At 34.0% G+C, this 26,343-nt stretch overlaps 1 protein-coding gene and 1 long non-coding RNA gene across 2 annotated transcripts; one reads left to right on the top strand and one right to left on the bottom strand.

Annotated features, from left to right (window-relative positions):
* Positions 1-356: 356 nt before the first annotated feature.
* On the bottom strand, positions 357-2,218 carry LOC107003158 (40S ribosomal protein S29). Its single transcript, XM_015201424.2, has 3 exons — positions 2,062-2,218; positions 1,142-1,241; positions 357-627 (listed from the first exon to the last, which is right to left on the bottom strand). Exons 1-3 carry the CDS (start codon positions 2,121-2,123, stop codon positions 619-621), a joined length of 171 nt encoding a protein of 56 aa, XP_015056910.1. The 5' UTR covers positions 2,124-2,218; the 3' UTR covers positions 357-618.
* A 3,079-nt stretch (positions 2,219-5,297) lies between these two features.
* LOC114074787 lies at positions 5,298-7,082 on the top strand. The gene is made up of 2 exons (XR_003575062.1): positions 5,298-5,541; positions 6,870-7,082. It is a non-coding gene; the product is annotated as an uncharacterized LOC114074787 (long non-coding RNA).
* The last annotated feature ends 19,261 nt before the right edge of the window (positions 7,083-26,343 follow it).

Genomic DNA, 26,343 nt, shown 5'->3' with positions numbered 1-26,343 from the left:
TTATTAATTTTGTCTAATTTTGCTAATTATCCCAATGAAAGAATCTAAGCATTCATTTTAATTTTAGTGATTCCTATCAATTTTAACATTTTTAATTTCTATCTTATTATAACACAAGTGAAAATATATTTAATTTCTTTTTCAATCCGATTTATAAAAAATAAAATCCAAAAGAAAATACAAACCGATAAAAAAAAACATCTTTATATTGGTTTGATTTGTAAATTTATAAACCACCAATATAATTGATTATTATCATAATAAAATTCCAAACCAAACAAACCTATAAACCACCAATATAATTGATTATTTTCATAATGAGAACCCAAATCGAACAAACCTATATACACCCCAAATGTAGATAATATAATTTGACTATTTCATTGACATAAAACGAAATTCTAAGGTACTCATTCGGGAACTTAAATCCCCATCAATTCATTGCCGCTAACAAAACAGAGTTGTGTAGTAAAAAAGTAAATGAAAATAGAACACTGAAACAAAGCTAAACACAGTGATACATAAGTCTGAAAGCAATCCACTATAAATACGCTAACATAAATAAAAAAGAATCCCATTGCACCATATGAAGAGATCCTCTATCGAAACTGGCCTCAATCAGCGGTACTGCAATACAAATCAAAGAGATCAATCACTTGCCTAAAAGGTGAATAAATTGATAGAAACAAAGAAAAGATGATCCAAAAACCAAAATGAACTAAATAGACAGATGAATCATTTGTAATCAAGTTTTGAGAAATCACTGGCAGATTTTAATGGTTTTTGGCAAATCAGATATGCTAAAGATACATACTTTTGAGGGAGTTCTTTGAACCGAGAGTTTAGGTTATAAGGAGTTGTATAATTAATAAAATGGCTACAGCCATAAGCTTGGAAAAATCTTCAAGTACTTCGTACTTCATTATATTAGATGACAAAGAAGATATCTGAATTTCCACGTTCCTATTGCTATTTGGTTGCAAACAGAAGGGTAACAAGCATAGCTTAATGTGTCTCTGACCATAGACAAGAAGAGCTCGGCTTGATACAACTCAAAATCCATCCAACACGGTGGGAGCAGGGTGTAAACAAAAGGATTCAGCTTCTCTATATTCATGACTATGCAGATTCAGTATGTTACCTTAATGAAACCAATTTCCTTGGCATTGCTGCGGAAGCACTGCCTGCAGCACATGAGTCCATACTTCCTAATAATTGCATGTGGATTTCCACACACACGGCTGCATAAAACACCAATTGCACATGAGAAATTAGACTTTGGTAAGACTCTTACCATGAGAGCAAATCCAATTAAGGGGGAGCCAAAAGGAATGAGAATAAAGTATCTAGAGATACATCATTCCAACTAGAGGAAGCAGAAAGAATGAATAAACATCCAAGGTACGTTGTCTAGCACTATGGTCATAGTATACTCAAATAAAAAATGTCATGAAAACCAAACCCGAATGTTCAACACAAACAGCTGAAGCACAAAAGGAATTAAACTATATCTTTCTTGAGTGATGCCCCTAATTTGCATAAAAGATAACTAAAAAAACAAAAACAAAAACTTTCACAAAAAATCATCTGATTCATTAAAATCAGCACTAAAAATATAACACTTACTAGCAGCCACACACATACAAAAGTAGGGATCACATTACAGTATTTACAGAAAGGAAAAAAAGATCATATACAGGAACAGATTAAACAGCTATAAATCATTGAAAGGAAATAAACACAATGCGCAAGGAATTATTTAATCAGAAACATATATTCCATAAGATACCAATTCTAGAAAAAGGAGAATCCATATCGTCAATTACACTATTTATAACCACCACTAGTCCACTACCATCATATCAGTATAACACCAATACACAAGTACCAATTTAATCTGACATAAAAAACTCAATAATTCGAAAAACTCGCAAATTGGTTGCCGCAATAAATCAATGCATACAATTGTAACCATGAAATTGACTGAATTAAAGGTAGTTTAGATCTCTCTGATTCATCTTCTCTACTTGAAATTAAATGGAGAAAAAAACGAAAAGATACCAGGTGCGGGAACCAGGGCCGTAGTTCTTGGGATGAGCGTTCCAGATGTTAGAGTGACCCATCTTCACGAAGCAGAGGTTGAGGCTGCGCTTTCTGATATATATCAAAAACCCTAATTACTCAATACCTCTCCCTTACTTCCTTCCAGTCACGAATAGATGATATATAGCTTAGGCCGTCGGGGCAGTAACGGAAATGTTGTAAAAAGGATTATAATTTAAATATAATAAAGAAATTAGTTTATACTTTTAAGTTTTATCTTCTCAATTTTTAAAATATGTATATATTCGTATAACTAAGAAATTACTTTATATTTTATCTTCTCAATTTATATATAAAACGAAAAAATATGTATTCGGATAATTAAGAAATATGCCCTCATTCAAATACTATTTTGGATGTCCCATTTAACTATTACTAGATGTAAAAGAAAAATAATTCATGTCTATCCTCTTTTAAAAATTAATTATATGAAAAGATAGTGTATATTAAGAAATTGTAGATGTAAGGCATTGGGGGTAGTGTATGGAATTGTCAATTAAGGGGTTGTTTGGTACCGGATAAGAATTGAGTTATTCAGGTATAAAATGTTGCATAAGCTTTATCGATCTTTTTTGTCAAAGTATAAAATTCAACACACATAATACTATGTTTTGTTAGAAAATTAAAAAATTACATAATCAATACATGTTTAAGTTATGAGTCAATCTATGTATTATTTTATAAAGGGTAAAAGATGGAATAATTTATTCCTAAATAACTAATACCAAAAAATTATATAAATTTACAATTTTACCCTTCACTCTCAATCAAATATACACCACTTCTTTTTAGATAAATATTTAGATTCATTTTCTAGGCAAAGATAGAAAATTTTTGTATCTGGCGTTCTTTCTTTGAGGTTAGAAGTTCTGAAACTCAAAATTTGGTTGATCTTTTTTATATTCTTCTTCTTCTCCTCCTGTTTTCTCTTTTGTTTTTTCCTCTTGTTAATCTGATGAGAGAGACGAATGAAATTCTAGATCTACTTAGTATTTTCTAGTTAAGTTGATATTTGAGTACCCAAATTTAATATGGGTTTTTTTCTGTTTGTTCAAAAATTATCACGACCCGAGAGTACCACCTAGACGTAACAGGCGTACTTGACCTCTCGAAGGTCTTATACAAGCCCTTAACATTCGTTCATTGCATAGATATGAAAATTACTGCGGAGTTAAAAACTTTTTCATAACATAACACAAGACTAAAATGCCATCTCATTTAAAAACCAATAATACAAAGTTAGGACACTAAGTCTCATCTTGTCTTCTTAAACACAACTTCAACATAATAGGTACACACCCCTTTCAATACAAAAGAACATTACTAATCTATTACATGAACTTAAAGAAAGTCTTAATATAAAGGTCCTGAATCATTAAGGACACCCGAACTTGGGAATAGTAATCCAAGCTCTTCATTCTAAGAAGATCCTTTAGCCATCACCACAATATTAGTACAAGAATGCACTAAATAAGATAACAATGCAAAAACATGATTTAAAGAGGATATTTAGTTGGAAATCATGCATCATGTCATTTTCAAGAAGTTTTATGAACATTTGTTACAATAAGCACAATATAGTTCAATACCTCATAATAGACATGGATACCATTCACACAACATATAAATTCATTTATCACATTTGAGACATATTCAATATCTCCAATACATTACCTTTCCTTTTTACCTCCACTCCTTACTTAAAGCAATCCTTAAGTAATACCTTAGTGCAATGTATCTGTTTCATCCCACCATTCATATCAAGGTATCACCTTAAGGTCACCAAAAAGGTGAACATCCATACAACCTTTATTAATCCAACCACATACACTCATAAGCACATAAGAACATTGTAAACATCACCTTGACGTAAAAACCATCACCTAGGAAAACCCCAATGTAACACTAGTGCAATGTGCAAGTAGCATCCCATAATACTATTCACACCAAGTGTACCTATGAAGTCATCCTAGACTAGGCACATCACATTTAACAAGTCACAACATATTCTTTCAACATTAGACACAAGATCAACATACTTCATTAATGTCATATAAGAACTCATTCATTCATTACATCTTAGTCATAACCCATTTAGCCTTTATGCACATTCCAAGAACAATATAAAAGTCCATATTGCCAGTAATATCATAATAAAGACATAGTCAATATTTCACAATTTAGAGTTCATTTCATCAATACATCACAAGATCTTACTCATAACCCCAATCCAAGTTTACTAGCGCAATGTGTATGTGAAGTCGCATAAAGGTAGTCCTAGTTAGTGTTCATCTTCTTACTTTCATTTGTTCATTTTAAATTTTGGGAAACTTTGCCATACCCGACATAGACCATATGAGCTAACATGAAGTCCGGTGTCAACCTCTCATACTGAAACAAGGGTGTCCTATTTGCCAAGGTAAGACATATACATTCATATAACATCTAGGTGGATCCACTAGCTAAGGTTCCTATGGGGGCACATAGTTAAGGAACTAGGAGGTTGTTACTAGAAACCCTCTTTATGCTAATCCGAATTGTAGTTTCCACCGCACAAGAATATCGGGTTAACTTCCCTTTCTTTGTGAAGGAACACATCTCATTGTCAAGTTCACTCGGTGCTAAGAAAAATTTCCTTTTTTGAAGAACCTTTAAGTCTTTCTTAAACATTAGTTCATAAGATAGGCCTTAGGGGCTTAAACCCTCATATAACATGTACATATGAGATAAGATAGGCCTTAGGGGCTTAACCCATTGTATAACATGTACATATCTCATATGTTATATAATGAGAATGTCCTTTCATCAAAACCAACATCATGTGAGAATGTCTTTTCATATAATCATAACATAGTTTAGTATAGAGTACAATTGAAGAAACCTTTCAAGAGACTCTCATTGACTATATTATCATTTACCTTCTTCATCATAAATTTATGTGTTTGTACATATGTGAGAAATCCTTTCACATGAAAACCTTTAGACAACACATGTTCATACTTTAGTAGTCATATACTTTTCATGCATAATAAAATATAAAGGTGCATATGAGAATTATCCTGTAACACCTTAAGATACTAGACCATTATTTACATATCTATACATTACTATAATATGTTTTATTCTCATTTTGGGGACTTGAAATTTTGTGATACTTGAAAACGTGTTTAACATAAATTATTGTCGTAATTTAACGTATTGTATGAGGGTATTTGCATAATTTTCTAATTATATTTATACATATATTGGAGGTCCCGCTTTTGTTGACATGTGTACAGGTGATGAGGATCATTTTGTATCTATATAATTTACACCTCCTTTGGTTGATTTCGTTTTCCTGAAGTATAAGAACAATAAAACATTAGCTAAGCAGTTGTTCTTCAAAATCAAGAGAAAAACTAGCTCCTTTTGGGTGAATTCAACACAGAACTTCTTTTGGTAAGTGATGAAAAAAAATCTAATTGTTAGCTGGGTAGTCTTTTGTATCTTAAGCATATCTTGTCTTATAGAACTTCCTTTGCAATTAATAAATATGAATTAGAAAGATATTTCGTAGTTCTACAACTCTTATGTTTATGGAAAACTCTAATTTTGCTGTTATGGATTCCAAATATGGGACGCAACATAGGAAAAATTATGTCCAGCTACTAGAATTAGAAATTCTGTCTGTACAACTGTTAGTGTTTTTATTATATCTTTTTGTATAAAGAGTATTTTGAGGTGATTATTGATTATTTGCAAGCTTAAAAGATATTCCTACATCTTTTATTAAGGATATAAAGTCTAGTTTTGTTGTTTCCTGTTTCAAAACTAAGTTGCGACATGAAGTACTTTTGTTGGACAGAAACACTGTTTTGGGAGCTTAGTCGTAAATGTGCAGGCTAGGCTTACTTGTGATGATTATCCTGTGTTACTTCAACATTTTTGAGATACTAGAAATTAAATAATTTATTTAATCATATTTTTAAGGTTGTATATACTCGTGAACAAGTTGAGGATCTTCATACGTTGGTTGGTCTACGGTTTGAACTCTTGAAGTTGTGTTGGACTGTTTCTTTGCTAAAGCGCTGACTTTTGTGTATAAATTTGTACTTGTACTATTTTTACCTGTTGGTATATCTGAAATTTTATATTGGTATGCTGATTACCTCTCGTCACTTTGCATTGTTGTGTTGTTGTCGTTTAAGACGTTAAAGACTCTTGTGTAACTCGCCCACTTGTATGGATTGTTTAATCACTTGGCATTCTTGTTGGAAATCTTTCCTTCTTATGGCTGTGACCTTGTCAGTATTAGCATGCCTCTTGATTCAGATCATTTGTCATCTCGACTCTAGATTTTTTGTTCGTCTTAAGTATGGGAGTTGTCCATTTTAAGTATGAACTAGAAAGCCACTTTTAATATGATTCTTAGTTCTCTTGTTTATTGGGCTTTGAACCTTCTTGATACAGGGCGTTTGGCCTTCTTGATACCTGCTTGTGCTTGGTGTGACGACATGATGTATATATTGGGCAACTCTTGTTATTGAGCCTCTTGAAAAATTGTGCTATGAACATTATTGACATTTGGAGCTTTCATTAATCCAACTTGATACTCTTTGTATATTGTTTACTTATTTTATTGATTATATTTCAATTATGCAACCCTTGACTTGAGAATGATGACTTGGTGAATCTAAGGGTTGGATCTATAGTTTTTACACCACTAAGCTTTATGCGTAGCGATAGTTGTTTAGCTTTATGCTTAGCGATAGTTGTTTCTATTATAGGGAATGTTCGAGAGGACGGTTGAAGTTGGCCATTGAAGATGGAGGTTTTGAAAGCCTTAAAGGAAGATCACACTTGCATATAGACATATATATATTTTGTATAAACCTTGGGACTTGTACATGATCTATGTATTGTATATTTACATGAGATTTTGAGGGCATATGTGGTCATGTCATCATGGGTTGTAATATAAGTATGGTTATACGTTTTTATCTGTTGGGGTGTGTGAACCCATGCTTCAAAAATACTAATTTGCCTTATGATTTCTAAGTTTGTGTGAAGCATGAATCGACTGATTGCGGTATTCAGAAGTTGGTAATATTATTGTTATTTCTTCCTTAAGTGTGAAGATAATATATGCACGAAAAGCTTGTTGGATTTGCTTAACATATTTTGAGAGGCTTTTTCGTCATTAGTTAAAATTTTGTGCCATATAAATTTTGACCTGAATTAAATCTTTAAAAAATGTGTCAGACGCACATCCTTAACTAAATTATATGTTAACTAGATTAGAAATCAGTGTACCTTTGTTAATCTCTTTTAAATATTGGAAGTGTTAAACTAGGTTTCTTGTCAAGTTGTAGTATCTCCGGGAAGGGGCACTACATATCCTTTCAATCAACACCCCAAATATATCATAAACATAATTATTCATGGGGTGTGTGTACTTAGTGGTCCCATAATAACATGATAGCAACAACATTGATATTGAGGGAATTTCCCTTCGAAGGATCACAACACATTTACAATATTTTGAAGTCATGAACAATCCTCATACGATGCCTTTAGGGATTCTAAACCACACACCCACACTTCATCATAAGAGATAAGAGTACATTCAAAATTTGAACAGACAACTCCTAACATGTATAAGATCACACATTTATATATGGGTCATATAGGTAGGGGTTATTCCATTATAGTACTTATCACAATCAAGCATGTAGACCTTATCTTGCCCTAACATTTTCATACACATTATACTTCACATTATCAATACACCTTAATCATTATATTAATATTGAAGACTATATACATAACCCTCATGACAAACCTTCATGACAAACCATCATACTCATTAACATCATAATAACAATTCACTACATCTATTGCCCTCAATGCCATGATCACAACATGTATACATAGACAAGAAGTAAACACCGCCACCATAAGTGAACCAAAACATACAACATCAATTCCAATACTATAGACAAAAAGTTAGGTTAACTTACCAATTCTCCAAGCCATGATTAATCATATATCAACCCTCAACAATTCATGATCAATAGCTAAAAATAGTAATAGCATTCAACAATACATTACAATCTAAGCTTAATTCCATTAACATCGAATCAAGATCACAAAACCTACTTTATAGGGTAAATTGAGAGTTTAGGAGATCATGGGTTCTTCAAGGAATTACATTGGAAATAATCCTAAAAACCTTAATTAAACATTAATTCATCATTACAATGACTCTAAAAACAATTTGACAATGAATCCATGTTTAGATAGGAAATTGGGAAATTTGATCATACTTTTTGGAAAATCTTTGATAGAACTCCTTGAATGAAAGGTTGTCCAATGATCAAGAGCTACCGTAACTAATTTATTGATACCCATAAAATTGGAGAAAAATTAAGTTGAAAACCCATCTTCTATCTTGAGCTTGAGCTTGGCCTCCGATGGAGTTTTGAGAGAATCAATTTGGGAGGGAAGGGTTTTATTTTGAAGAATGATTTCTAATTTGGGTTTCTATGTTGTAACCCACTTAAAATACCCTAAATAGGTAGAATGACCGTTTATAATAAATTCCCAAAAGTACCCAAAACACCCCTATACTTAAATTGTACTGTTAGAAACGTCCAACTCGATTTTTATTGACGCAACAACATCAAGGAGATGGTTGCGCGTCGCGGAGTCACCTCTCAGATTTGTTTCACGAATTATTTTTGAGGCAGTAGGCCTCGTGACAGTCGCGCAATGCGGGAGGCATGTTGAGTGCCAAGCCCGCGATGCAGACTGCTCTCCTCCTCATATTAATCCTGGTCGTGCTGTCTTGGCAGCTTCCTGGACCATGTTTGGGTCTTAGGGTGGTCCTTGGGGAGTCGTACCCAAATTTTTTGGCCCTAAACACGATCTTTAAGACACTAGGGTCACCTCCACTGATTTTAGGCTTCAAACTACACACCAAGACAAAGAAATTATACTAGAACATACTTGCACACAAAAGACTAGTTTCCGGACGTGTAGGTCGTCCTTTGACATTTGACCTCAAAACTCTTTAAGCCAACTACTAAAGGTTGTTTCCAACCTTATTAACAAGTTATTCACTCTTAAAACTCACGTGAGGCTCTGGTTCATCCTATTTCATTTTGGGGGTCATAACAATATCCTCCAGTTGGAAACATTCATCCTCGAATGACACTTAAAACACTTTCAACATTTTGAAGGACTCAATGACCCAATTAGCAACTCACAACATTAAACATTAATATAACATAGTGGTCGATGCACCAACCTAACATAGTGATCGATGCACCAACCTTACAAGGAACACCCACTTCATATCATTATGCACTCAATGCAACACAAGTAAGTAGAAACTTTATCCACCAACTCATAATGCATCAAACACATTAACATTTCTAATGTTCATAGGAGGAACTAGCTTCTCCTAATAATGACATGACCTTTACTCTTCATCTCATCAAGGGACACTATGCAACAACTTTCCAATCACACATAGGCATGATCAACATTATAACTCATGAGGCAACTAAGTAACTCATACTAAATGTACATAAATCAAGAGTAATGTAGATCAACTACAATCTTCTCATTTAGACATAATACCATCAAGGACATCACATTACTATGTTTGGTCAAGGAGGAATTTCCTTCTCCTTAACATACTCACGTGCCACCATAAAGTTCATATGCTAGCATTTCACAAAGGTCAATTCATTTAAGGAGAAATTTTCAAGTTCTAACAAAAGCATAAACATACTTTCTTTATCATGAAGTGAAAATAGCATATTATACCACACACATCTCAACATTAGGAAGTTTTTTCACAAAATTTCAATTTCTTGCATATTACTAGTTTTCGTGAACATGCATCATTTAGGAAAGTTATTACAACTCATAGGCACATATCAATAATATTTGCTATACACCACCACTTCTCAAAAGTGAGCCTATATTTACACTTTCAAACAACACAAATCACATATTATTAAAAAAAAACTTTTCTAATTAAAAGAAAGCTCAACATCATCTCAATGTGTGGCCAAAATACCCTTACATCAAAAGTGCAACCAAGCATGTTCATTAAACCACCTCATGAAGTCAAATGTGCTTTCACCATATTAAGATGGACAAAAACATGAGAAACATGTAGTTTACCAAAAATCCTTTTGCATGATATAAGAATCTTACAAAGCATGCATAACATAGTGTCATCTAGGATATGCATAAATGTGGAGAACATGCAACTTATACTCATATGCAAGACTCAAGACATGGACTAGCTACTAGGAACTTTTGGTCTCAAGCTTGAGTAAGAATAGAAGGAAAAGATAGTGATATCAACAACTTTACTACTCAACTCATCATCCTCCACTTGGGGTAGACCCATCTAAGAGCAACTTATCTCATCCAAGAGAACTTTAACGTACCAACCCTTCTAGTCAAGCACAACATCCCTCTCTTGGTATTTAAGCTTTAGACTCTTTTACATATCATCTCTTTACAACATCATACCCTTAAATTCCAAGGTTGAAGTAATGTCAAGACTAAAACCTCCATATTCCTTACATAATATGATTTTACACCATTGAGGATTTCACCTCTACACTCATAAAAAGGAGTTTACCAATTCAACATGAATAGGTACCACTCAAGCACCACTATTTCTGTAAGTCCATCAACTAAAGGAAATTCATAAAATTCAAGTTGGGTTATACTATCCAACCATATGAGGCCTTAACTACACCCATGAATACTAAGGATAACTCTATAATTTCTTCAAATTCTACTACCAAGTCATAAAAAGGTAAGTAGTTTCAAATTTAATCCTACAAGGTTCATCAGTTAGGTAGTTATCTATAATCTTTAGGGAATCTCCCTCCAACTTAGGACTATAGAAATCACGAATTATATCAAAGCATAAAACACATGTTGAAACTTTTAAGATCCACTACCACTTTTCTAGAGGCTTAGGGTAACCATCCTCTCTAGGTAAATTCTTAGGGGAACTTAGAAGTGTTCTAACCATGAAAACCTCTTTCTTTTCTTCCAAAATTAGAGTAAGACAACTTCTAGACCATTTCAACCCTCATCATCACTTTTGGTGGAATCTTCCAACTAACCATGCATAGGTATCACCTAAGCACTCTCTTCAAATGACCAATCTTAAGATCAATCTTAAAAGACAAATAATCGCTTTAAAGTTGGTCAATATCAATTCTCTTCTTCTATCTATGAACTAAGGGTACATGCTACCCTCCAAGTCAACCTTAGAGTAAAACACAATACCAACTTATGAAATAAAATCCCTTCTTCCCTTCTCCCACTCTTAGGATAGGTTCATATGAGAACTAATCAATTAGTCATACAGATTCTCCCATTAATTATCATACTTCACAATTACCTTACAAGGTAAACACTCTATCTTCCCTTCTTAGGAGTAAGCGTATGCAAAGACTCCAATCCACACAAGGTCAACCATGATGCCTTACTCACATAAAAGGGAAACTTTCAACCCTCACTATTTACCACATTCCTCCAAATCTCATTAAGCCTACACCATAACTTTCTACTATCATTGCACATAACCATAAAGTACCTCATTATCTCATAAAAGGGACTTCATTTAGGGTTAGGCATTAGGTAATTTGGGTTCGGTTTTATTTTTCGTTTTTGATTTTTTGGTTCGTGTACAGCGTGTACCGAACATAGAACCATATTATTTTGGTTTGATTCAGTTTTATTAAGTTCGATTCGCTTTATGTAATTTTGGTTCGGTTTTGTTAGTTTGGTTTTTTTAATGGGCATGCTTGATGAGCTTTTAAAATTTTACAATTTTTTTATTTCAAGCCTCGTTCATATTATTAACGTCGGCCTCAACTAGACCATAACATAATGAATTCCTTCGCCATATTACTTTATTTCAAGCCTAAATTGAATGATGAAAACAATATGAAATTGTCATATGATGAGTTTAGAATTTGACTCAATTTTTTTGTAGTCCACCATAAAGTATTAGGCAAATATGCATGCATTGTACCCATCTAAAATTGAGGTTTCCAGGGGAGCATTGTCCTTAAACTTCAACTATCGTAATAACAACCAAGAGGAAATTGTGTAAATAGGGAGAAAATGACACAATTAAAATAATTGGTTCCTATGAGTGATTTGGGTGCTTACACTTATCTAAATCATTATAATGAAAGTTGATGGTAGTCGTCGGTCACTGCTACGTGATGCTATCAATGGCTGCGTGCTGGGACTGCAGGTCGATGGTTGTGTGGTGCGTGCTGATGACTGATGGTCGCTGTGACTGCGTGGTCGTTGGCTTGTTTCTAATGGCCGGTCGCCAAAAAATGTGAGAAGTACCAAGGTAAAGGCAAACTACAAAGTGGAAAAAAGAAAGAAAAAGACTGATATGTGGCGGGTGAGGCGTGAAAAGTGAAAAGTTAAAGGTGGAGTCTTGGTCTTGGAAACCTAATTAATTTTACTTATTTTTATTTATTATTGATAAAATATTAATAATATTATAAATATAGTATAATATATTTCGGTACATCGAAATACCAAACTATCCAAAACAACATACCAAAAACCGAACCTGAATTTTGAAAAATACAAAATTAAAATGTACCTGATATNATTTGATACGCTCAAACTTACTTCTCAAATAAGAAGTAAAGCGGACGTGTCAAGTAAATAACCCAACTAATGAGGTTGGGATCGTTCCCACGAGGAAAATAGTTTAGACTTAACTTCAATCTATTATTACCATTGTTCAATCAGTTACTTCCTTGGAAAGCAAAAATGATAAAAAGGGGGGATTCTATTCCTAAATAAATGAAAATAACTAGCGAAATTAAAAGAGACACTTAACAGCTTCAAATGTTGGAGTTAAATCAATTAATGAAAGTAACTAGGGTTTACGTGTTCCCCACTGGTTCATAACTTGATAAGTCTAACTATAACAATTCTTTCCTAGTATCTTGCATGCAAAGTGATAAGTTATGTATTTCTAAATCCTTGGTCCGGCATCTAGAAAATTTCACTCCCCACCTTGGTCCGGCTATGTGTGTTGTTATCCTAACCCTTATCTTTACCTCATATTAAGCATCGTATTCGATATTTGACTAAGTTATTACCTCGTACCAATCAATACTAGCCTATTAGATAGTATACACTAAATCTATGTTGATAATTCTTTTCCTATTATCTACCTCCTTGGTCCGGCAAGTAGCATTAAGGCGAGTTCTAACGTTGGCCATCCGTTAAAAAGACTTCTAAGCGAAAGAATTATTAATACATGCAAGACACTATTCTAGAATTGTTATTTTAGTTAGGTTTTACCTCATTATTTGCCTATGGTTCCCACAACCCTAGTTATGGAGTTTAGTTACCCATAGTCATAATCACAAGATTCAAATATATGGTATAAGAATTCATGTACTTACTTCAATGAGAAAGAGTAAAATCCGAAAGTTCGCTTGATTAATCAACAAAAATCACCAACAATCAATTACAAGAATCTCAAAATAATCAAGAATCTCACAAAAGGTCTAAAATAATCAAGAGTCTAACAATAATTAAGGGCCTAACCAAATAATCCAGAGTCTAACCTCAAAACGAGGTTTTTCGAACTATTTATAAAAAATAAAAACCTAATTACATAAGGAATCTATTTGCTGGAAATCTGTCAAAAAGCGGCTGGATCGACGGACATCGTGACGGATCGTCGTGGTCACGACGGACCGNATCCAGCGTCTAACCTCAAAAACGAGGTTTTTCGAACTATTTATAGAAAATAAAAACCTAATTACACAAGGACTCTATTTACTGGAAATTTGTCAAAACGCGGCTGGGTCGACAAACCTCGCGACGGATCGTCGTGGTCAAGACGGACCGTCGTGGACTCCGTCGTCCCATACTTGATGAAATTTCTTCTGCTGCTCTCTTCATTACCCTCGACGGCAAGTATGACGGACCGTCATAGACACAAGGGTCCGTGGAGGGTTTTCTCTGAACTTTATGATGAACCTGCAAGACGGACANGGGTCTCCGTTCCAAAACACTTGAACTCTTGGAATATGGGTACTAGGACTACTTCTCTGAACTTAATGACGAACCTGCAGGACGGACCGTAATGGATACGACGGTCAGTCACACTTTCCGTAACCCCACACTTGGTCAGACACACTTTCCGTAACCCCACACTTGGTCAGACTTCCCCATCTTCCTTCAGCAGCTGCACTATGCTGACACCTACGGACCGTCACGAGCATGACGGACCGTCACAAGCTCTGTAGGTGGTCTCTTCTGCATTTCTTCGCTCAAAAAAACCTCCGCATACATCTTTGAACAAATTTCCTGCAAATAAGGAGAAACTTATAAAAAAATTATCACAAAAAGGCTTTTGGACACACTAAATTTAAGGAAAAAGTATTAATAATACCGTGAAACCACGGTATATCAGTACCGAATATCTGATCGAAAATCAAAATATAAAAATAATTCGGTTCAGTTCGGTGTTTTGCTTTCTCAGTGTTTATGCACAACATTAACTTTATTCAACCATAACAACTCTTATCATGCTAACACTATATCACAATAAAACTTCCTAATATAATGACTTAAATCTCATAGGTCACATATAGCCATAATTGGCATCACAATAATATCTCCAAATCCACCTTCACATATACTCATCTAGTCACAAAACCATAATAAGCATCAAAACTCACCTTCTTCTCCCTCAAGCCTTGAATCACCCCTTCCAACAAATCACATCTAGAAGACCTCCAGAAAAGGGAAATAAGAGAGAGATCATATAGAGTTAAGCTCTACGGCAAGACACAAGAGTAATGAAGAAAGTGAAACTTCTATCGTCCTATAGCCTCTAGCTCATAGATGTGTCGTAACTCACACCGATGAACAAGACTCTACTAAACGTAGCTTATGAAACTTTGAACCCTAAGACCATTTTTATAACGTCATGCTCTGATATCAAGTTTGTCACGACCCGAAAGTACCCCCTAGGCGTAACACGTCGTATTTGACCTCTCGGAGGTCTTATATAAGCCCTTAGCGTTCGTTCATTGCATAAGTATGAAAATTACTACGGAATTATAAACTTTTTCATAACATAACACAAGACTAAAAAGTCATCTCATTTAAAAATCAATAATACAAAGTTAGGACACAAAGTCTCATCTTGCCATCTTAGATACGACTTCAATATAATAGGGACACGCCCCTTTCAATAAAAAAGAACATTACTAATCTATTACATGAACTTAAAGAAACTCTTAACGTAAACATCCTTGAATCATTAAGGATACGCCCGGACTTGGGAATAGTAATCCAAGCACTTCATTCTAAGAAAGATCCTTTAGTTATCACCACTTACACTTGGTATAAAAAGATAAAGAAGAATGGTATTAGTACAAGAATTCACTATTATGATAACCATGCAAAAACATGCCATGAAGAGGACATTTAGTTGAACCATGCATTATGTCATTTTCAAGAAGTTTTATGAACATTTGATACAATAAGCACAATATAGTTCAATACCTAATAATAGACATGGATGTTATTCACACAACATACAGAGCCATTTATCACATTTGAGACACATTCAATATCTCCAATACATTACCTTTACTTTTTACCTCCACTCCTTACTTAAATCAACCCTTAAGTAATACCTTAGTGCAGTGTATGAAAAGTGTTCCATCCTATCATTCATACCAAGGTATCACCTTAAGGTCAACAAAGGTTAACATCCATACAACCTTCATTAATCCAACCAGAAACACTCATAAGGACATAAACACATTTTAAACATGACCTTCATATAAGAACCATCACCTAAGAGAACCCCAATGTCACACTAGTGCAATTTGCAAGTAGCATCCCATAATAATATTCACACCAAGTGCTCCTATGAAGTCATCCTAGACTAGGCACATCACATTTAAAGTCACAACATATTCATTAAACATTAGACATAAGATCAACATGCTTCATTAATGTCATAAAAGAACTCATTCATTCATTACATCTTAGTCATAACCCATTTAGCCTTTATGCATCAAAGAACATTACACGTCATAATACAAGTAATATCATAATAAAGTCATAGTCAACATTTTATATTTAAAGTTCATTTCATCATTACATCAAAAGACCTTTCTCAGAACTCGAATCCAAGTCTACTAGTGCAATGTTTATGTGAAGCCCCATAACCCCACACACGCCAAGCAAACTACCAAGGAATTCACAAGCATTTTATTTACCTCATACATCATCATAACAAGTATAATCAACAACATGCATACCAAGTAAGAACATCATGTATATCAAGTGAAAAACCAATGACATGCATATCATGTGTAACAAGTGATAATAACATCATACTGTCATTCATAAGATAAAGATATATATATATATATATACACACACACACATAGAGAGAGAGAGAGAGAGAGAGAGGTAAAGTCTCATTCCCTCACCTAGAATAAGTAACATCTCTTAGTTAGTCCTAGTTACTGTTCATCTTCTTACTTTCACTTGTTCAGTTTACATTTCGGGAAACTTCGTCATAACCGACATAGACCATGTCAGCTAACATGGAATCCGGTTTCAACCCCTCACACCGAAAGGAGGGCGTCCTACTTACCAAGGTAACACATATACATTCATATAGCATCTAGGTGGATCCACTAGCTAAGGTTCCTATGGAGGTACATAGTTAAGAACTAGGAGATTGTTACTAGAAACCCTCTTTATGCTAATTCGCATTATAGTTTCTACCTAAGGAGAACATCGGGTGAACTTCCCTTCCTTTGTGAAGGAACATCTCTCATTTTCAAGTTCACTCAGTGCTAAGCTAAATTCCCTTTTTTGAAAAGACTTTAAGTCTTTCATAACCATTAGTTCATACAATAGGCCTTAGGGGATTAACCTCTCATATAACATGTACATAGCTCATAAGTTATATGATGAGAATGTTCTTACATCAAAACCAAGATCATGTGAGAATGTCCTTTCACATAATCATGACATAGTGTAGGTTAGAGTACAATTGAAGAAACCTTTCAAGAGACTCTCATTCACTAGATTATCACTAACCTTCTTCATTCATACATTCATGTGTTTGTACATATGTGAGAAAGCCTTTCAAAAGAACACCTTTAAACAACACATGTTCAGACTTTACTATCCATATACTTTTCATGCATAATAAGATATAAAAGTGTATACGAGAATTATCCTTTCAATAAACACCCTAAATATATCATACTAATAATTATGCATGGGGTGTGTGTACATACTGGTCCCATAATGACATGATAGCAACAATATTGATATTGAGGGAACTTCCCTCAATGGATCACAACACATTTACAATATTATCAGGTCATGAACAATCCTCATATATTGCCTTTAGGGATTCTAGACCACACACTCACACTTCATCACAAGAGACAAGAGAACATTCAACATTTGAATAGACAACTCCTAACATGTATAAGATCACACATTCATATAGGGGTCATAGGGTAGGGATCATTCCATACTAGTACTTATCACAATCAAGCATGTAAATCTTACCTTACCCCAACATTCTCATACACATTATACTACACATTATTAATATACCTTAATAATGATACTAACATTGAAAACTATATGAAAAACCTTCATGGCACACCTTCATACTCACGGTCATCATAATGACAATTCACTTTACATCTATTGCCCTCAAGGACATGATGAAAACATTTATTGATAGACAAGAAGTAAACACCGCCACCGTAAGTGGACTAAACCATACAACATCAATTCCAATACTACAGATAAAAGGTTAGGTCAACTTACCAATTCTCCAAGCCAAGATTATTCATAGATCAATATTCAACAATTCATAATCAATATTTAAATATAGTAATAACATTTAACAATACATTACAATCTAAGCTTGATTCCATCAACATCCAATCAAGATCACAAATTCCACTTTATAGGCTAAATTGAGATTTTAGGAAGATCATGGGTTCTTCAAGTAATTACATTGAAAATCATCCTAAAAACATTTACTAAACATAAATTTATTATTACAATTACTTTGAAAACAATTTGACAATGAATCCATATTAAATTTGAAATTGAGAAATTTGTTCATATAAACTTTTTGGAAACTCTTTGATAAAACTCCTTGAATGAAAGGTTATCCAAGGGTCAAGAGTTTTCATAACTTATTGTTTGAATACCCATAAAAATTGGAGAATAAATCAATTGAAAACCCATCTTCTAGGTTGAGCTTGAGTTGACCTCCTATGCAGTTTTGAGAGAATCAATTAGGGAGAGAAGGGTTTTGTTTTGAAGAATGAATTCTTATTTGGGGTTTCTAAGTTTTAACACACTTAAATTACCCTAAAATAGGTAGAATACCCGTTTATAATAAATTCCCAAAGTACACAAAGTACCCAAAATACCCTTATACTTAAATTGGACTTTTTACAAATGTCCAACTCGATTTTCATTGACGCAGTCACATCTGGGACATGGTTGCGCGTCGCGGAGGCACCTCTCTGATTTGTTCCACAAATTATTTTAGGTATTAGGCCTCGTGACAGTCGCGCGATGTGGAGGCATGTTGAGTGCCAAGCCCGCGACGCGGACTGGTCTCCTCATATTGATTCAGGTCGTAAAACCTTGACAGCTTCTTGGCCCATGTTTGGGTCCTCCTCAAGGACCCTTAGGGTGGTCGTTGGGGAGTCCTACACGAACCTTTTGACACTAAACATGATCATTAAGACACTACGATCACCTCCACTGAATTTATACTCTAAACAACACACTGAAACAAGGAAAACATACTAGAACACACTAGCACACAAAAGACTAGTTTTCGGACGTCTTGGTCGTCCTTTGACGTTTGACCTCAAACCTCATTAAATCAATTATTAAAGGTTGTTTCCAACCTTATTAAAAAGTTATTCACTCTTAAAACTCATGTGAGTCTCTAGTTCATCCTATTTCATTTTGGGGGTCACAACAAAAATCGTGCTTTCTGAAAAATTGGTTCATTAGGTTTAGTTGTTTTAACTTCTAAAACTGTAAAAGTTTAACATGTATTAGCATTTTGACGAAATAGTATTAGTATTCTATTTATTAAAGACAAACAAAAATAAATATTTTACCGTGTTTTTTAATGTTACTCTTCATTTATCTTTTTAATAAATTTGAACATTCTAGTATGAAATCATCTAGTACCTTCCTATTATACACAATATGCCTGCAATAATTAGTTAAGTAACATGATTGATGATTTTTTTCTTTTATGATTCAATTTGATAATGATGTTGCAATTTTTAAATAAAAATATGTGTAAGTGGATTCTTAGAAATTATGCGATGTTAAATGCTTTATGATTCTGGAGGAGATTGTGTTGCATTTGTATATTGTCCTTTTTTGCTTTTTAATGGATATCACAACATGTAATTAAGAAAACAATCTAGAAATATATTGGTTATTCGATATTGTATAAGTGCTCGCTCCTAAATTCTTCTCTCATCTAAATGTTCTCACTCGTAACAATGATATTGTAATTAATGGTTGAAAGGAGATAATGGAACCTTTAGACATGGATATTTAATAAAATTAGAAACTAAATGAATGCTTGTCATCCTAACTGTGGATTGAAATCTCTACACCATGTTAATTTTAAAATAAGAGCATGGAAAAAGAGTTATGCAACCATATCGTTGCTAAAGAGTCGAAGTCATTTAGGATTCCAATATAGTGATGGAAGTATCATAGTTGATGATCCAAAAGATTGAGATGACTTGATAAAGGTTATTTATATTTATTTTAAATAATTAGGGAATTTCTAATTACTTATATTTTCTCATTTCTCTTGGTTAATGGATCTTTGTCTTTGGAATATTGTCAGTTACTTCATGTACCTGTTCTTTATTTTCTTAGGTTGATCCAAATGTCAGTCAATGAACTTAAGTTTTAAGTTTGTGCAATTAGGTGTTTTAACTTAGAAAATTAGTCAAAGTTTGACTTTAGTAAATATTCTTGGTAAAACATGAAATGGATGAGAATTCTGTTAGCGCGGTTAGATTCGAAAGGTCATTTTTTATCTAGTAGGATGGTCGGTTTAGGTTTCGAGACTTTCGTTTTGAGTTTATGCGATTAGGTATTTTAACTTGGAAATTTAGTCCAAATGATTTTCCAACTGTTCTCAAATCTACCAAGCCTATTTGTGTCATTATTTGCTCAAAGTCTTAACTTCAGAATCCATAACAGGATTACCATTCACTTGTTCTTCACTCTTTTGGATTGCATTAATCTTCCATTACTAACCAAAGGACGAATAGCGACCATTTGAATTGTGTATGGTAGATAGATTGTTGTGACCCTTTTATCACTTCTAATTAAATATAATCAAATACATTATACGCCTTTTTTTACGATCTAAAATTTCATTATCTTTTAAGAGGAAAATCTTGAAGAACGCTTAATCTAAATTCTTTCTTTGAGGTTAGAAACTTTTGAAATCTTAACCTTTTCTTATGCTCTCTTTTTTTCTTATCATATTATTTTTTTTCTCTTGTAAATCTGGTGATAAACAAATGCAATATATGTACAAATAATTTAGTATACTTTTGTAATGAATCATAAGTTAGTATAAGTTGTGATTTTTTACATTCTTACGGGTTAAAATGGTTAGTCCCGTTAAAAGAAGGTATACCATGTAAAAAAGGGAAACAATGGTGTGGACTCTAGAAGAGGAACTCTGGTTGATGGACTAAAAAAGTTGTGTGCTAATGATTAAAAAGAAGATAATGAAACCTTTAAACAAGGATATTTGATGGAACAAGAACAACACATGAATGTTTGTCATCCTAAATGCGGATTGCAAGCTCTACCATATATTTTTTTAAATAAGAGGGTGAAAAAAGCATTAGATGATCATATCGTTGGTGAAAGTCGAAGTGGCTTAGAATTTTGATACAATGATGGAACTATCTTGATTGACGATCCAAAATCTTGGAATGACTTCATTAAGGTGATTTACAATTGTTTAAATTATTAGTACACTAAAGCTAGTTACTTAGTTTGGGATGACTTTTTTTTCAAAAGCTTGGGATGATTTATTTTTTTCCATAGCTTGATACATATGCCAAGTCAATGATGCTTAAGAAATGATCATTATTTGCTGATTGGAAGAGATAATTCACAAGGATGGAGATATTGAACAATTTGCTGAGGGGCCAGAAGTTGGTGTTGATGAAACATAAAGAATTGAGGCTCAAGAAGTTGATAATGACATGTCTTTGAAATTTCTTATTATTATTGTAGATGAATATGATGGTTCAGCTAAAAAAGAAGATCAAATTACTCAAGGGGAACCTATTGTATCAGCTAGAGCAACTCAAAGTTCATGGATTCATTTTAAGTACCAATGAACTTGATTGTTACACTATGGTATGAATGATTATTGATGATAAACTTTAAACCTTTGAACGGTTTTTGGTGTAGCTACTTTCGAAGGTATAACCATGGCCTACTTCACTTTTATTTTGCCTATGTTTTATGTGCCAATATTATTTAACAATGAATTATGTAAGTTTCTTTCACGTTTAATGAAAGTGAATCTATTTCTGTGAGGTCACAGTACTAGAATTTCAAGCTTGTCTCAATGGTATGTGTTATATTTGTTGTATTCTTCATCTTTTAAAATCTATTTGTCACTATTTTGTTGAACAATAAACTCTCAATTTTAAGATATGGCAGTATGTGAAAATTGTGATGGAATGAATCATTTAGTATGGGGAAACTACAATTTAGATTAATTTATTCCATTATTATTTTGAAAATTAAGTAGACATTCAAATTGTTGAGGATATTGTCTGTGGGTAAGGACAATGTTGAGAGGATAGTGGCCAACAACAGTTTGTTCTGTTGGAAGCAAGCATCCTCTATCAATGCTTCTTGCCATTTAAAGTAAGCGATATATATCAATGTGAATATCAATGGCTTTATTTGAAGTAAGCTCTACTAGAGCTTCCAATAATTCTTGCCAAGACTTTTGTAAATATGATATCCTTTATCAAATAGAAAAAAAAAACTTCCTCATTTCTATATTATAGATTATTGAAGTAAAGGCTCCAAATATAATATCTAGCATTAGTACACGGTGTTGCTCATATGTTAACTTATATGTATCTATTTTTGTTACACATAATTATATATACTAGTATATCAATAAGTTTCAACTGTTACAATGTTGATCTCGTGTAAACATGTGTCATATATATATGTCGGTTCAACTATATGAGGAAGTTGAAAAGTGTGGCATTCAAGTTTCTATCTAAAACTTTTACTCGGCAAAATGTAAATAAATAAATAAAAATAAAATGGCAAGAAATTTCATGCCCCGAGCTACCCCCGCGGACACGGGACCTAGGACCACAAGTGATCCCAAGCTAACCCTCCTGAAATGATCATGAGCATAGTAAAGATAATAAACTTGTGCGGAAGCTAAATGATAATTAAAATGAAAAGATAGGAAATACTCATATTCTATGACTGAGATATATGAAAAATGATGAGTTTAATGCAAAGAAGATATTAACTTAATACTAAGTTGAAATAACTATGTCTCAAAATATCTTCTAAATGACTAGAAATGTAGGAACATGCCCCAACTAAGTCTAGCAAAACTGAAACTAAAACACTAAAAATACTATAAAAAAAAACCATGACTATTGTCCTCGAAGAATGAGGACTCACCCCTGATTCTGCTACACTGGAGATCAGAAATTGATCTAAGCGTGATTTGGATGTTGAGAACTTGAATGTACATCACGAGAAGATGTAGCGCACGTATCCGTCAGTACTTGAAATGTACTGAGCATGTGGGATAGAATAAAACTGAAATAATACATAATTGAACAAGCACAAAAGCAAGTATAATATTATGAACATGATATATTGAATGTTGATGTCACGATTGGAATCTAGACCCCAGACGAGACTGACGTCGTTGACCTCTCAGAGGTCGCAGACAAGCCTACTTACGTCATTCTTACTTTACATAGGTTAATTTTGGCAGAAAATTTGAAACTTTTTGTTTCTTAACAAGCTTATAAAAATATTCTCATTAATACGTAATTGTTCACCATCAACCATCTAACATTAAGAGATAAGCAACTAAAAGAAATAGTTCAATTCTTATTAAGTGTATAATTGCCAAAATGGCACCAGTACATAGTCTGAATAAAAACAGGAAAGAAACGCTAGTGGAACATGCTCCACTAGCTCAACTCTAATACTAAGCTAGAATATAAAACAACAGCAACCTCGAAAGCATGAGGACCTACCAAAACCGGATGAATGTTGAACGTCCGGATAACTGCAGCGATGATCCTGTAGCTCTATCATCCACCTGTGCCTGCACCTAAAATATTAGAGTTTGTATAGGGTTAGTACACACTTGTACTAAGTATGGGTATGTGCAAGCACACACCAAGGACATAAATGAGAAAGAATAGCTCTTTCCTAACAACATGATTTTTGGAAGTCAAGTCAGTGGACTGGCAAATTGAGATTAGGAAAGTTTCCAAATTTGGATTAGAAAAGTCAATGAGCTTTCCAAATTTGAATTAGGAAAGTCAGTGAGCTTTCCAGATTTGGAATATGAAAGTTATGCCATGAGAATAACATACATCATCATACTTTTCACATTTGCACATGGCACATAACATTTACACATATCATATAACATACAACACATTTTGCATACAACAAATAACTTCTTTAATATCATTCATATGAATCCATAAGACCTTGGAATCATGGACTTAACATCAAGACATTCCATAAATGAGGGCTCAACAGATGGGACCTCAACTAGGGAGTCTTCATTAGCAAACACAGAGTCTGCTTCGTTCATTCTTACGTACTCCATTTCATTTCATTCATAGGCCAGTGAAAACACCAGAATACCTAGGGTGTAGTTAAAGACTTTCATTAGGTTCGTTGTGCAATGACCAAGAATGACCTTATGTCATTACTTGAATCTAACTCACCTTTTGATTATCCTATCCTAACACCTTTAGTATCATTCATTTCATTATATGCATCATTTGAGGCTGGCCTCATTCATTCATTGGGAACTTTAACTTTAACCGACATAGATCATGTGAGCATCATGAAATACAGTGTCTCCCCCACACCTAAAAGAGGTGGAATCACCGGCCAAAGTGACCCATAACATGCTAGCGTACATGAGAATTTAACCCCGCCAGATCCCTATATTGGTTGTATAGGTTCGAAGACTAGGAGATATAAGGAGAACCATACCCGACAAGCCGGACAGTCTCATATCATAAGAGTTACATGAACTTGTGCCTTTCCCGAAAGAAGGCATCACCCCTCATAGGTAGCCTATCAGTGCTCAGTATAAAGTTTCATTACATTCATCTCATACGTCATGGATGCTGGCTTCTAGCATGAGGACATCATAGCTCATTAGATGATTTCTCATCCTATCATTAGTATTAAGTGTGTTAAGCTCAATACCTTCATTAGAGTGTTCATAGAGGCTGGTCTCTTCATTATCTTACACTCTCATAGGTGAGTACGTTTTGGTAACATTTACTTAGGCTCATTGAGATTGCTCTTATCATTTACATTAGACTCATATCATCTTGTCACCACATTCATTATCATTAGAACCTTTGCTTTTCATAGTTACTCACCTCTTATTACGTGAATGTTAATTTCATCATACGCCAATGCGCTTGGCTATTCAGTGAGTTCACAACCTTACTTAACTCTTTTAGGGTTTCATCATTTCATTGTTCATCTCATCTTATTCCAATGCACTTGGCCATTTAGTGTATCTTACACTCATACTTAACCCTTCTAGGGTTCATCATTTCATTACATACATCTTAGGTTCACTTACTTTTGAATGTATGCTAGGCTTATGAGTCTATACACACAAGTCATGGGGCTTCATTCATAGTTCGTTAAGTGATTCATACATTCCTAAGATTATGTAGTACAAGACTTATATATCTTGCATATATGCAAAGATCTTGGTTTCGATCTAAGTAGGTGACATTATTCTTGGATATTTTGTTCACGTATGACTTATGTATCAATACGGAAGTTTGGGCAAGGAAACCCAAATTCGAATCACTTGGATAGAATATTTTTAATCTCCATGATATTGGGACTCTAGATTGAACCCCATCATTAACATTGTATCTTTAGTTTTCTACTTGGTTTTCCTCTTAGGTTGGCCGAAGGGTTGTGGGTTCGACCCCCCACAACCCCTTTTTATTTTTCATTATCATCTTGTTGCCCAATTTCCGCTAAACCAAGAGGTTGTGGGATCAAACCCCCTCATCCTGTTTTATTTATTCTTAATTTTCGCTGGGAATTGGGAGGTTGTGGGTTCGAACCCCCACAGCCTCCTTATTTAAATTTTAATTTCACTAGGGGCTGTCAGGTTGTGGTTTCGAACCCCCAAAGCCACCTATCTTTATTTTTAATTAAAAATTCACTAAGTTAGACGTGTGGCAGTGAGGTTGTGGGATCGAACCCCCACAACCTCACTTTATTTCTTTAATTAATTTCGCCTTCTCCTTTCCAGCCTTGAGGTCATGGGTTCGATTCCCATGCCTCCCATTCTCTTTTATTTAATTTCTCTTCTTCACTCGCTTCCTGAGGTCGTGGTTTGATTCCCACGCCTCCCATTTATTTATTTTAATTCTTGTTCTCTTCTTTCTAAACAAGCAGACCCAGTTTCGATTCCCCCAGCCCCCTTTTCTTTTTCTTTTTTCGCGAATTCGAGTAGTCAAAGGGTGAGGTTATAGGTTCGAATCCTGGTGGCCTTACCTCTTTAAAATGTATTAAATTTCCAGATTTCCAACATTCTTTCTGGATGAAATTAAGGTACACCAAGCCGGAAATATATTCATTACTTTTAGCTTCCTTTCATCAACCTTTTCATGTTAGTTCTTAGGGCGTATTCATTTACCATTTTAACACATCTTTAGGTGCATCTTTCATGAGTTTATTTGGCTAAAAGATTGTCACTAAATCAGCCACATTTCCTTAAATGAACATCACGATTTTTCATGATTTATGCACATAAAACAACAACTACAACTTTATCAAATTTTGAGCATCAAG

The sequence above is a fragment of the Solanum pennellii genome, chromosome 11 (assembly GCF_001406875.1).
Source record: "Solanum pennellii chromosome 11, SPENNV200".
In the NCBI taxonomy this organism is placed as follows: Eukaryota; Viridiplantae; Streptophyta; class Magnoliopsida; order Solanales; family Solanaceae; genus Solanum; species Solanum pennellii.
The sequence above is the reverse complement of the archived record's forward strand: the minus strand, read 5'-3'. Positions and strand labels throughout refer to the sequence as shown.

Bases quoted from the DNA above. Each gene is read 5' to 3' on its own strand.
- LOC107003158 (XM_015201424.2), bottom strand. From the start codon at position 2,123: ATGGGTCACTCTAACATCTGGAACGCTCATCCCAAGAACTACGGCCCT. The intron at 1,242-2,061 runs GTATCTTTTCGT...TGTTTTATGCAG, and splicing joins GGCCCTGGTTCCCGCACCTG to CCGTGTGTGTGGAAATCCAC.